This window comes from Salminus brasiliensis, chromosome 11 (assembly GCF_030463535.1).
Source record: "Salminus brasiliensis chromosome 11, fSalBra1.hap2, whole genome shotgun sequence".
NCBI classification, from domain to species: Eukaryota; Metazoa; Chordata; class Actinopteri; order Characiformes; family Bryconidae; genus Salminus; species Salminus brasiliensis.
In genome coordinates, this window is record NC_132888.1 from 39,922,110 (window position 1) to 39,937,109 (window position 15,000).

Consider the following 15,000-nt stretch of genomic DNA (forward strand, 5'->3'; position numbering starts at 1 on the left):
CGCCTTACTTGGATGGTTCATTGTAGATGCTCAACTGACATTCAGATGGTAGGGTTAGGGTTAAACACTGGGAAATGAAGGCCAACGTTTGACGCCCTTCACCCAGAGCTGGGCAATATTCCGATATTTTATCGTATCGTGATAAATTGTTATGGTGAGAACAGTAAGCTTTTCTAAGCATGTTGAGGATACTGTGCTTAATAAACACTGACTAACAGTGTGATAAGACTGAAGGGTTCATTACATGAAGAGCAGCAGATGTTGAGTAGAAATCACTGTATTCAGTACAGGAGATTACATATGTTGTGATTAACATATTGTGATGTAGTGTTCGTAGCATATCGCCCAGCCCTACCTTCACCTGTTTTAGGCTAAAGTCAATGGAGGACCACACTCGCAGCTCAACGTTACTGGCAGGTAGTGTCTCAGAGTAAGCTTGGCTAGCCTTAGTCCTAGCTAAGGGACTAAATTAAGGCCAAAATGTGGCACAATCTGGGAAATGGGACTGATGGTGGTCTTTTATTATTATTATTATTTTTTTATTTTTTTTATTTGTGCGGCTTTAGGGTTAAAGACTTCGCCTGCTACACGCCAGCTGCACTCGCTTCCTCCAGGGTACATGACGTCTGCCACTGTCTTTTCAAAATAAGCCCCTCTGGCTGCGTGGCAGTGTGTGTGTGTGTGTGTGTGTGTGTGTGTGTGTTTGAGCGTGAACCCCTCCACCTGCTGCACGCCTGCTGAATACTAACCGTTCTCAACCGTTCAGAGGTGGATTTTCCCCTGAAGAAAAAAAAAAAAAATCAGAACACCATCAGCAGGTTCTCAGTCTCAGTGCTTTGGAGCCGATGTGGCGTGCAGTGCAGAGCAGTGCAGAGCAGAGCAGAGCAGAGCTTTCCCCACTCCTGATCCAGATCATGATGGGCTTCGTAAGTGTCCAGCGAGCTGTGTCAGGTGTATTCAAGGCTCCATATCCCAAAGGCCCTTTTTACTGGGATTTCTTTTCCACCGATGTATCTCACGCTCCGCCGTAATGTCTGCAGATGGTTTTCCTCTAAAGCCAAGAACCCTTTACCCAGGCAGAGAGCCGCAGAAGCGTTGCAATGGTTCTCTGAGATGTCATGGTCGTATATATACGCTCTTAAAAATAGAGGTAAATAAATAAAGATCTTACATTGATTTTTTTTCCTTACGGCGTCTCTCAAAGAACCCATTGGAGCACTGTTTTTAGTAGCACCATTGAGCCATCAGCCATCAGCAACCTAAGGGGGAGCCTGTCAGTGCTGTAGACTGAATAGGACAATGTGAAGAACCTTAACATTGGTGAGGAACCTTCACACTGACCTCTTTTAAACCCTTTAAAGGTTCAAATTAATGGAACCAAAACTGGGACTTTCAGAGGACCCATTGTAGCACCCTTGCTTTTGCAGAGGAACCCTAAAAGCGACCTCTGTCTAGCTAGAGTAAAGAAAGCTCCATCAGATTTGGGCCACCAGTCTCTTTGAAGGTGCTACAGAGTTCGGCGGCTGAGGCTGGACTGAAGGTTCAGGTCCAGAGCTCTCCATTCAGCTGACCTGTTCAGAGGATTGTCATAGGAAGCCATTACTGAAGATGAAAGCCCGTCTGGAAGGACTTGGGACAAGGTTTTGTGGTCAGTTGAGGAAACGCAATGTGCAATGTGTGGTGCTAACCTAACACTGGCCATTCCTCAGCAAACTGTGAAGCATGGGGGTGGGAGCATCATGTTGTCCGTTTACTTTTTTCCTCAACAAGGCCTGAAGGACACATGGAGGGATGAAGGATGGAAGGATGGATGGATGGTGTCACATACAGAAGCCAGAGCAAGGTCCAGATCTCAGGCCGGTTGAGAACCTGTAGGCGCTTTGTTTCAGGACCGGATCTGAATCTGCTTTGATCGGATTCTGTTATTCTGCATCATTCCCAGTGTGAGCAGATGAGATCAGATTTTACATTCCAACACCGACATGCAAATCATTCCCTGTAAACAACGGTTCCCATCAACACTGTCCTGCTTTGGGAGACTTCCGGCAGCTACCTCGGACTCAAACCACCTCGGACTGTGGTTTGAGTGATCCGATCCTAATCCGATAGGTCGCAATAGGTCTTGGGGGCCAGGGGCAGGGCAGCACGCAGGCGTCGTCCAACCAGCCTGAAGGAGCTGGACCGCACCTACAAGAAGAATGGGTCGGGAGGCTGGTAGTTGAAGGTGGTTCTAGCAGGTCCGAGTCTGAATAGCATCAATCCAGCATTCCCGCGGTGGTTTGGTGGTAATCCGTGGAATTCACATGACTGCGAAGGATGAAGGCTTCACGTGACTCCTCCGACGCCGGCAGCCCCGGAACGCTGGTGGGAGAGCGGCGTTCCTTTCTTTCCTCGCCTCTTTCTGCTGCTGTTTGCTGCCTTACAGATAATGAAATGGCAGGGAAATGTCAGGCATGATACTCAGCCAATTCCTTAATTACACTGACCGAGTGCAACTGAGAGAGTTCAGAGAGAGAGAGATGCAGACCCGAGGGAGAGCTGAGGTGTGTCTGAGAGAGAGAGAGAGAGAGAAAGAAACCGAAATAAAGTACGACTTATAGAAAAGAGAGAGAGAGTGTGTGTGTGTGTGTGTGTGAGAGAGAGAGAGAGTTCTGTAGGTCACTTTGAACTCCCTGTGACTGCAGCCCAGCAACTTAGCCATTTAATTAATTACTCACTCACCACTAAGCTCTCTCTCCCTTTCTCCCTCCCTCTCTCTCTCTCTCTCTCTCTCTGTCTCTCTCTGTCTCTCTCTCTCTCTCTCTCTCTCTCTCTGTCTCTCTCTCTCTCTCTCTCTCTCTCTCTCTCTCTCTACAGTTGGTGCTGTTCTCAGGTAAACTGAACACTATAGCCGCTATAGTGACCATATTCTTCCTGCTGGTTTACGCCGCAGTGGACCTGGCCTGCCTGGCTTTGGAATGGGCCTCTGCACCCAACTTCAGGTAAACTCCACAAATCTGACCTTCTAACCTCCCATACAGCCCGACAGTACCGCAGGAGCACATGCACTGCCCTCCGCATGCCGGGGGTCAGTACCCGTCAGGTTCACGTCCCCGCCAAGCTCACGTACCTGTTAGGTTCACGTACCCGTCAAGGTCACATACCCGTCAAGCTCACGTACCTGTTAGGTTCACGTACCCGTCAAGGTCACATACCCGTCAAGCTCACTTACCTGTTAGGTTCACGTACCCATTAGGTTCACGTCCCCTTCAAGCTCACGTACCTGTTAGGTTCACGTACCCGTCAAGGTCACATACCCGTCAAGCTCACGTACCTGTTAGGTTCACGTACCCGTCAAGGTCACATACCCGTCAAGCTCACTTACCTGTTAGGTTCACGTACCCATTAGGTTCACGTCCCCTTCAAGCTCACGTACCTGTTAGGTTCACGTACCCGCCAAGGTCACATACCCGTCAAGCTCATGTACCTGTTAGGTTCCTGTACCCGCCAAGGTCACATACCCGTCAAGCTCATGTACCTGTTAGGTTCCTGTACCCGCCAAGGTCACATACCCGTCAAGCTCATGTACCCATTAGGTTCACGTCCCCTTCAAGCTCATGTACCTGTTAGGTTTACATACCCGTCAAGCTCACGTACCTGTTAGGTTTACATACCCGCCAAGGTCACATACCCGTCAAGCTCACGTACCTGTTAGGTTCACGTCCCCTTCAAGCTCACGTAACCCGTTAGGTTAAGGATAAAGGTGCAAAGGTGCACGTATTCGTCACTGTACAGTGTGGACTGTACAGCGAAATGTGTCCTCCGCATTTAACCCATCTGGTAGTGAACACACACTCACACACACACACGTGTTAGGGGCAGTGAGTACACACACACACCCAGAGCGGTGGGCAGCCAACTCCAGCGCCCGGGGAGCAGAGAGGGTAAAGGGCCTTGCTCAAGGGCCCAACAGTGGCAGCTTGCCGAGCCCGGGAATCGAACCCACAACCCTGTTATCGATATCCCGGCGCTCTAACCGCTGAGCCACCACTGCCCCTGGTTCACGTACCCATTAGGTTCACGTCCCCTTCAAGCTCATGTACCTGTTAGGTTCACGTCCCCTTCAAGGTCATTTAAAGAAAAGCAACATCTTTAATCAGTGTTATCATATTTGGAGAATAAATGTACCCATTAAGCACAGACAGACTTTTTTTGCTTTTAAAGATGTGTATTTTTATTTAAATAACAAAAACATTTTAATTATGTTAAATATTACTGTATGAAAGATCTATGTAGATTTACTGAGCTTAAATGTACGCATTTTGTTAATATCAAATTCAATAAAGTTTACTACAAAAGAAAGGTGTACAGCATAGCTGAGCACCTGCACACCTTCACCGTAAAAACGAAGAAATTTAAAATCTCGTCCAAAATAACCGAAATCTGGAGAAAAGCCATGATTTATGAGCAGCGAAGGAAAGATGAATGGTTTGAAGGAAAGATTAATGTATATAACTGATCAATGCTGGCAGCCTAAACAAGCAGCTAATATTGAATTTCTGTGGACTGTCATAACTGCTATGAAAGCATTGCAAGTGGTGATTCTCGGGGTCCAAGCACTTTTCATTAGTCCATTCTGGAGCACAAGTGATGGGCAGTGCTCTTAGACTGGCCTCATTTATAATAGATGTTGGCGGAAGATGTTGAACTTCAACAACAACAACGTCTACAAGTTTTATGCAAATGGATCCCAAAATATTAAATATTATCATAATTAAAAATCATTTAAAATAATTTAATAAAAAGTAAACCTTACAAACAGACTTTGCTTAGATGGGCAGAGGATCAAGCTTATTTGCCACCTAGAGGGCAATAGTGTTACTAACTGTACTATACTGGCCACTTTATTAGAAACACCTACTACCTTGTGCTTCCAGTCACTGGCCACTTTATTAGAAACACCTACTACCTTGTGCTTCCACTCACTGGTCACTTTATTAGAAACACCTACTACTACCTTGTGCTTCCACTCACTGGCCACTTTATTAGAAACACCTACTACCTTGTGCTTCCACTCACTGGCCACTTTATTAGAAACACCTACTACTACCTTGTGCTTCCACTCGCTGGCCACTTTATTAGAAACACCTACTACCTTGTGCTTCCACTCGCTGGCCACTTTATTAGAAACACCTACTGCCTTGTGCTTCCACTCGCTGGCCACTTTATTAGAAACACCTAATACCTTGTGCTTCCACTCACTGGCCACTTTATTAGAAACACCTACTACTACCTTGTGCTTCCACTCGCTGGCCACATTATTAGAAACACCTACTACCTTGTGCTTCCACTCACTGGCCACTTTATTAGAAACACCTACTGCCTTGTGCTTCCACTCGCTGGCCACTTTATTAGAAACACCTACTACTACCTTGTGCTTCCACTCGCTGGCCACTTTATTAGAAACACCTACTACCTTGTGCTTCCACTCGCTGGCCACTTTATTAGAAACACCTACTGCCTTGTGCTTCCACTCGCTGGCCACTTTATTAGAAACACCTAATACCTTGTGCTTCCGCTCACTGGCCACTTTATTAGAAACACCTACTACCTTGTGCTTCCACTCACTGGCCACTTTATTAGAAACACCTACTACTACCTTGTGCTTCCACTCGCTGGCCACTTTATTAGAAACACCTAATACCTTGTGCTTCCACTCACTGGCCACTTTATTAGAAACACCTACTACCTTGTGCTTCCACTCGCTGGCCACTTTATTAGAAACACCTACTGCCTTGTGCTTCCACTCGCTGGCCACTTTATTAGAAACATCTACTACCTTGTGCTTCCACTCGCTGGCCACTTTATTAGAAACGTTTCCCTTGATTTGGGTCACCTTGACAGTCTGTAATCCAATCAGTGAGGGTCCTTCCCGGCGTGATTGTGAGAGAACAGGAAGGGGGTGATTTCAGACTGTAGGCTAAGCACGGTGAGCTCGGCTCCAGGAGAGCAGAGGTCAGCTGATCGGTCGGTTGCAAAGGTTTGGGCACCCCTGGTCATAACGTGTGCTCCTGGGAATAGAGCCCTTAGCTCCTCTCAGCTGCTGAACGCTCTGAACAGGACCATGACTGATGGCAGTGAGTGTTCTCAGGAAGCTCAGGTTCAGTACAGCTCCAAATCACTGGACTCGAGACCTGACTCACCCAGAGACTCGAGACTTGACTCTCAGCTCAGAGACCAGCAACCTAGAGAGCTGAGACTGGACTCGGACTCATACCCTAGAAACTCAAGACTCAGCTCGAAGCTGGACTTGGACTCCATGGATTCAAGATGCTTAGGACTCGACTCGGATTCACGTTCCAGAGGCTTAAGACTCCACTCTGACTCGCGTTCCAGAAGCTCAAGGCTTACCTCGAGACTGGACTCGGACTCACACTCCAGAGACTCAAGACTCGACTTGGACTCGCATTCCAGAGGCTTGAGACTCGACTTGGACTCGCATTCCAGAGGCTTGAGACTCGACTTGGACTCGCATTTCAGAGGCTTGAGACTCGACTTGGACTCGCATTCCAGAGGCTTGAGACTCGACTTGGACTCGCATTCCAGATGCTTGGGACTTGACTCGGATTCACATTCCAGAAACTCTCAAGTCAAGACTGGACTCAGACTCGCACTCCAGAGACTCAAGACTCAACTAAGACTCGCATTCCAGATGCTTGGGACTCACCTTGGACTCGCACTCCAGAGACTCAAGACTCAACTAAGACTCACACTCCAGATGCTTTGAACTTGACTCGGATTCACATTCCAGATGCTTTGGACTTGACTCGGATTTACATTTGAGAAACTCGAGACTCACCTCCAGACTGGACTTGGACTCCCACCACAGAGACTCAAGACTTCAAGACTTAACTAAAACTCTCACTCCAGATGTTTGAGACTTGACTCGGACTCGTAAAGCAGTGAGGGCCGCCTCCACACTTCCTAGCAGGCAACATTTTATAGTCACGTTCACTTCGGACACTTGCATACACTCGCTGCCTTCCTGCCTCGGAATACTGCCTCAGTAGGCAGCCTTCATTACGCTTCAGACACAAGCCTGGTCTGCTGTGACGGTCCTCCGTAATCCCACACGTGCTGACGTCATTACGGGACTTGAGAAGGAGCTGCTGGGCTGAGGGCTGAGGGCTGAGGGCGTGGGTCACGTTTCCGGTGGGCTCGCGTCAAAGTTTACGCTGGCTCCGAATCCGAAACCGATTGGATTGGTTGGAAGTGCGGCTGCAGCGGGAGGGGCTGGTGCCGCCTAATTCCCCCACTTGTCAGTGGGCCGGCGGCGGGGGTGGGGGGCACGTCGGCGCTGTTGCTGTTGTTGTTGTTGTTTTGTTGTTGTTGTTGTGTCTGCGCGGGAGGAATTAAAAGCCATTTAGCGTCGGGGTCTCCGGAGACGCACACTGTGATTAACATAGCTAATTTAGCAGAAACCACCCAAACCTGCCATCAACAGGCCGGTGGGGGGATTATAATGGAGCGAGTGTTTTGTGTGTGTGTGTGTGTGTGTGTGTGTGTGTGTATGTGTGTGTGCAATCGATGGGGAATCGGGCAAAGGAGAGGGCGGTTTGCAAGTGTGTCGCGATTGAACGGAGTTTTAAAAAGAGGTGGATTATGCATTTGTATATATATGTGTGTGTGTGTGTGTGTGTGTGTGTGTGTGTGTGTAGTGGGATTTTTCTTGGCTGCTGTTTTATCAGCAAATGGCTTTGGTTTCCCAGAGTTGTCCTTTGGGGTAGACTTGGCTGGGCTTTGTTGCATTAAAAGGATTGTGTGTGTGTGTGTAAGTGTGTGTGTGCGTGTGAGCGCTCGAGGGGGCTCTTGGGGTCTGATGGGAAATGAAGCGCTGATACGGGGGGTGTGGTTGTGTGTGTTATCGAGGGTTTTCTCTACTACGGACTAACAGCTGCCTTTGCAGCTGTTGGTTTCAGCGCTGTTGAAGGGCACCTCCGATTCCCGCGTAAACACCCACGCACTGCGCTTTCGCGGGTGTTTAGGGGCGCTACCGGGTCACCGCTAAGGTCAGGAGTCCACACATCCAGCGCTAAAAATGGGGTTAAAGTTAATGCATTCATTCGAATGGGTGTCCACAAACTTTTGGACAAAGTTTTAGGTGCTGCGAGGGGAACGTTGCTTCCGAACTCCGGAAGTCGATCGGCACCCGAACGACCTGCGGATGTAGTTTGGGACATGCACACCGTGTCCAAAAGTTTGTGGACATGCCTTCTATGAATGAACGCATTCAGCTACTTGAACCCCCTAAGGCCCCGGATGTGACTTCCACGCCGCCATAAGTGACCCTAGGCCCCGGAATAGAACCCTGTGGGACTCGGTGGGGAAGGACTGCCAATAGAATAGGACTCTAAGGAGCCCATCAATAAACTCGAACCAGGTGCCAGGCGTGGGCTAGTAGAGGGGTGTGTATAAAGCCCCCCAGCATTGAGGAGCTGTGCAGCAGTTCTCTGGAATGATGGTGGTGGTGGTGGTGGTGGAGCTCCATCCAGTACTTTACTTTGGGCGGGATGAGTTGGGGAGTTGATGGGGATGATGAGGTGGGGTGGTGAATGCCGAAGCGATGGCAGCTCCCCTGCTTTCCCGAAGACGTGCTGCCTGTGTCCTGATGGCAGCTGGCGGCTCGAGGCCTCTCCAGAATACATTACACGCTGTTTCTATTGTTTCTATCCGGGGCTGCGCTGGGGCCGAGCCCGATGACTGATTGAGGAGGTGCAATGAGGTTGAGTCGGGCCGCACTGGACTGAATGCAGACGGCTGAATGGGCCGGAGTGCACTCAGCGGAGTTGATGCAGGGCTTTTTTATAGGCTCCTCTGTGCTGCGCAGGGACGCCGAGAGCTTGAGATGGACTGGGCGGGGAGGGGACGACGGATTAAAAAGGGTTATGGATGTCTGGAGTCTGGGGAACAGGGCTCTAAAGCCTGGAGGACGTTGGGAGGAGGCCATTGATCTAGCATAGCGTAGCATAAGGCGGCAGTCCTCCACAGGCCATAACGGACGTACGTGCTTAGACCTACTTGAAGACCCCCGACCCCAGCATCCTAACCACGGTGGACTCCGGTGTGTCCGGATTAGGTTGCTTCATTCGTCTCGATGGTTTCTCCTCGTGCCTTTAGAACGGTTTCCTCTTTGGCCTCGGTTCTTCAGTGGTTCCTCCTTTGTTTTCGGATTGTTTTTAAGGTCCAGTCTTGGTTCCTCTCAACGGTTTCTCTTACTGCTCTTAGGAAGGTTCTCCTTTTGGATCTTGGTTCCCCTCAGTGGTCTTTTCATATGATCTGAGGGAGGTTCTTCTTTTAAACCTTGGTTCCTCTCAACATGTTCTTTTCCTGCTCTTAGTGAAGGTTCTTCTTTTGGGCCTTGGTTCCTCTGAGGGAGGTTCTCCTTTTGTGTCTTTGGTTCCTCTCAGTGTTTTCTCCAACTGCTCTTTGAAAGGTTCTCATCGTTCTTAGGAAGGTTCTCCTCTTTTTGAACCTTGGTTCTCCTCAGTGGTCATTTCATATGGTCTTAGCCTTGGAGTGTTTTCTCCGACTGCTCTTTGAAAGGTTTTCATCGTTCTTGGGAAGGTTCTCTTTTTGAGTTTTGGTTCCTCTCAGTGGTTCTTCTTAATGCTAATAGGAACTTGTTGCCTTTTGGGTCTTGGTTCCCCCCAATGGTCATTTCATATGCTCTGAGGGAGGTTCTCCTTTTGTGTCTTTGGTTCTTCCCAGTGTTTTCTCCTACTGCTCTAAGGAAGGGTCTGTTATCGTTCTTGGAAAGGTTCTCCTTTTAAACCTTGGTTCCTCTCAGTGTCTTCTCTGTCTTAGACTTAAGAAGGTTCTCCTCATTTTGAGCCTTGGTCCCCCTGAGTGGTCATTTTAGATGCTCTTGGGAAGGTTCTCCTTTGAGGTTCCTCTCAGTGTCTTCTCTTATCGCTCTTGGGACGGTTCTGAAGCTGGATCCGCTCGGCGTTTTCCGGACAGCTCTCTCGGCGGCGCTCGTCAGGGGGTCACACCTGCGTTTCTGAAAGCTGCTTTTGGACGATGTTGCAGAAAAGCTCACAATCAGAACTGAATGACTTTAAATTGGGATAGAGAGTGTGTGTGTGTGTGTGTGTGTGTGTGTGTGTGTGTGTGTGTGTGTGTGTGTGTGTGTGGAGGACCGTAACAAGGCTGACTCATCAATCACAATTAACAGCTCATCAGAGAGAGATCAATGAGGAGAGAGGGGGGGGGGCGAGTCAGAGAGAAAGGTCATATTGTATAATTGCTTTTCTATGATCTCTGCGTTCGGCCGCCAGAGCCTCTCGTTTCCACCAGGGTAGCGGCTAGCGCGGCTACTGCGGCTACTGCGGCTAGTGTGGTGCTCAGAAGCTGATTGGTTGATTGAAGTGAGGGAAGCGATTAAATTGATTAATTGTTCTTAAGTGGAATTTATTGGCTGTAATGAGACGCTGTAACACTTAAATAAGCCACAGTCCTGTGTGTGTGTGTGTGTGTGTGTGTGTGTGTGTGTGTGTGTGTGTGTGTCTCGGGGTCAGTAAGTGTGTGTATAAGTATGAGTTTGTGAGAGTGTGTGTGTGTGAGAGAATATATTTATATATAGTCATACTTTTGAAAGAGTGTGTGTGTGTGTGTGTGTGTGTGTGTGTGTGTGTGTGTGTGTTTTGTAGGTCATTTTGGCCGCTATGGAAGTTTGTTTTGCTGACATCAGCAAGATGACATCACTCAAAGGCACAGTTCTGAGAGAGAGAGAGAGACAGAGAGAGAGAGAGAGAGAGAGAGAGACATACAGTAAGAGAGAGGGCTGATCTGATGGCTTTTAGTATAATTGCTCTCTCTCCTCTGAAGACGAGGCAATGAGCGAGCGAGAAAGGCTCAGAGCAGACACAGGGAGAGAAAGTTTCAGCTGGGGTGTGTGTGTGTGTGTGTGTGTGTGTGTGTGTGTTTGTTGCATAGTTGGAAAGCATGGTCATGTTTAAATGATTGTTATTAGATATAGACACACACACACATAATATATATGGGTTTTATTATTATAAAATTTAGATACATGTATCTATTATTATATGTATTATATACATGTTCCATATATATCATATACACCAAGTTCTCTGTATGTAATAGTAATATATCCCCTATGTATTATATACAGATATTATATATGGATATTTGTATGTAAATAATACATATGGAGTGTAGTATTACATGTATATATGTAGGTAATACTGGAAATGGGATATTATATATTACTATTACATATAGAAACTTATATGTATATAACACACATGGGAGATATATATACATATATTACATGTATATAATACATTATATACATATGTATTATATATTATATATATATATATATATATGTATATGTGTGTATTCCATGTACATAATACATATCGTATGATATAGTATTACATATAGATACTTATATGTATATAATACATGATATATATTACATGTATATGATACATATGGGATGATATAGTATTACATATAGATAACTGTGTATATAATAGATAGTGAAAATAATACATATGGGATATTATATATTACTATTACATGTAGATACTTACATGTGTATAATACATATGGGATATAGTACATATAGATATAGAACACACCTACATTAAACACTTAGCCTTAACCTTGGACACACACACACACACACATCTGTGTTCACAATATCCTTCATAATCGAGTCCAGTTCAGTTAATTAACTGCAGTAAATATGAGATAATTATGGTGAACTGCATTATGGTCTTAATGATGTAGTTTATTATTACATGAATAACTAAATACCTAAAGCCTAAATAATATTTACAGAATTTCTCCCTTCAGATTTATGAACCTTCTGCCAAACAGAGCTGTTCAGACCAACACCACACCTGATTGGCTGAAGCACATTAAGGAGAACACACATTCCACTAATGAACCTTTAACGAGCTGCTCATTAGGATGATGTAATGGTTGTGGTTCCAACTGTACATTGAGGACAGCAGAAATGATTAATAATAATAATAATCCAGTCATTCACATTATTATTATTATTATTATTATTATTATTATTATTATTATTATTATTATTGGTCCAGGAGCGATGCGTCTGTACAGCTGACCTGCATGACCTGCTGCTCAGCACCTTCACTGGGTTTCCAGCTCCAGCTGTTCATGAACAGTTCAGCCCAAAGTCGGCTGAGTGTGAATGTGGCAGCTTACTGTAAACTGTAGCAGCTGCTGAAAAACCTGGTCATTAAAACATAAAAACACAGTTCAGCTCCAACCGTTCTCCTCCCACTTCACCCCGCCCACCAAACCGCGGAAAATACAGCAAAAAAACACCCAAACAAAAACAAGGTTTATCTCTGGTTCGTTTACCAAACGCTTGAAACTAAGCCAACAAATAAACAGTATTTTTTAATTAATGTAATAAAAAGTTCACCTGCATTTTAATGAGAAATCTGTGAACTTAAGAACCTGTAAAAAAAACATGGTTTAATAACAGTTGAACAACAAAATTACAGTTTATATTATAAATCAAATAAACTTGAGTTTATTTACAGTATTTGCTGCTAACATACGTCTTAAATATTCAATTATTTAAATGTAGTACTTTCCTTATTTAGTATTATTTTTGTTATTATTATTTTTTATTATATATAACAAATGCAGTAGCATCGTTACATTACATTGGTATATTTTTACTATTTGTCATTTTTTTCTAATTGAGCAGTTGTGGCAGTATTATTTATTAAAATGTAAAAATACAACATTAAATATATATTACATTAATTAAATGCTAAAATAAATAAATGTTTAATTAGTAAAACTATAGCCATGTTATGCACTAAACATTAGATGATAAATTGATAAATTTAATGGATTATGTTTATATGACTTTATGTATTTTATTTTTATTTAAATTAATTTTGTATTTTTTGTCATTAAATTGGCATACTTTTACCTTAAGGTTCATTTTAAAATTGGGCAGTTGTAACAGTATTATTAACAAAATGTAAAAATATTCATAAAATTAATACAATTGCATTTAAAATCTATTTTATATATATATATATGTATGTATATACACACACTACCATAAAATACATGTTTAACTGTATAATTTAATTCATGTTATTATTTATTTCATTTCTTTATTTGGTTCATTTTACAGTATTATTTTATTTTAAAAATATCAAATTAAAAGTCAAACAAATTAAATAAAGAAAATGCTAATATAAATACTATGTTTATTAATAAAATGAGTTTTTTACAGCATGATTTTTTACTGTATAAACAAAGAGGAAGGACCTTTATTGATTAATCAACTTCTACCTTGGCTCAGCATTAAAACCTTTGATTTTGGGAATAATTTGAATTTTAATATATATAAATATACAGTGATTTCCTGTAGCGGTGTGATCAGCCCCGTCCTCCACACTGACGTCACGCCCTGAGCACCACCAGCACTCATTACTGCCTCGCTGTAATTACACACACACACACACACACATCTGCACATCTGGAGGGACACTGTGTAGCACGTCGCCAGATCTCTCACACACACACACACACACACACACACCTTTAAACACGAGCGCGGCTTTGTTTACTTGTTTCTGTTTATGATTTAATTGCTTTGACCCCGAACCCATTTACACTCACCTAATGATTGCCACAACACTCGCGTTCACTCCGATACACCGGAGAGGTGTGTGTGTGTGTGTGTGTGTGTGTGTGTGTGTGTGTGTGTGTGTGTGGGTTAGAAGTTAATTGTGCTGGTGTTTTTGTGTAGATGTTTGAGTCCATTAAAACTTTTCTACTTAAGTGTGTGAAGCTTTTGTCATTCTGTCTGTCTCTCTGCCTGTCTGTCTGCTTATCTATCTATCTGTCTGTCTATCTATCTGTCTATCTATCTATCTGTGTGTGTATCTTTCTGTCTGTCTATCCATCTGTCTGTATCTTTCTGTCTATCTATCTATCTATCTATCTATCTATCTATCTACCTATCTGTCTGTCTGTCTGTCTGTCTGTTTGTCTGTCTGTCTGTCTACTTGTCTGACTTTTTGTATATGCATCTGTCTGTCTGTTTGCCTGTCTGTCTGACTACTTCTCCGTCTTTCTGTCTGTATATATATCTGTTTTTCTGTCTGTCTACTTGTCTGACTTTCTCTCTGCCTGTCTGTCTGTCTGTCTATATGTCAGACAGGGTTTCCTGTCTGTCCTACCAGCAGTTCTGTCTGAAAGTTCTGTTGGTCCAGACCTCAGCATGACCTCCAGAAATAAGAGTGTCAGTTAGAGTCAGTTAGGGTCAGTTAAGGTCAGTTAGGGTCAGTTAAGGTCAGTTAGGGTCAGTTAAGGTCAGTTAGGGTCAGAGTCAGTTAAGGTCAGTTAGAGTCAGTTAGTGTTAGTCAGTTAGTGTTAGAGTCAGTTAAGGTCAGTTAGAGTCAGTTAGTGTTAGTCAGTTAGTGTTAGAGTCAGTTAAGGTCAGTTAGAGTCAGTTAGTGTTAGTCAGTTAAGGTCAGTTAGAGTCAGTTAGTGTTAGTCAGTTAGTGTTAGAGTCAGTTAAGGTCAGTTAGAGTCAGTTAGTGTTAGTCAGTTAAGGTCAGTTAGAGTCAGTTAGTGTTAGAGTCAGTTAGGGTCAGATAGGGTCAGTTGGGGTCAGAGTGTTTGGCAGCTACCTATAGGAGAAGCTGTAAAATCACCTGACCCTCCCTAGCGATGACCGGTACCAGGCCGGAGCTTTGTCTGAACCCCCTGTCCGTCCTCTCCCTCTCTCAGGCCCACCTTCAGGTACTTCACGTGGCACACGTGTGTGCTGGGGATCGTGGGCTGCGCGGTGATGATGTTCCTGATCAACCCGATCTACGCCTCCGCCAGCATCGTCTTCATGCTCCTACTGCTGCTGATCATCCACTACCTCTGCCCCACCAGCAGCTGGGGATACATCAGCCAGGCGCTCATATTCCACCAGGTACA

The 15,000-nt window shown here is 44.7% G+C and overlaps 1 protein-coding gene across 1 annotated transcript in view; it reads left to right on the plus strand.

Annotated features, from left to right (window-relative positions):
* The window catches only part of LOC140565074 (solute carrier family 12 member 9), a 44,780-nt gene that overhangs the window by 23,277 nt on the left and 6,503 nt on the right, over positions 1-15,000 (plus strand). Inside the window, exons 8-9 of the mRNA XM_072690872.1 lie at positions 2,857-2,981; positions 14,803-14,995. Of these exons, the coding sequence (XP_072546973.1) occupies positions 2,857-2,981; positions 14,803-14,995 (318 nt within the window). The remainder of the gene's footprint in view (positions 1-2,856; positions 2,982-14,802; positions 14,996-15,000) is intronic.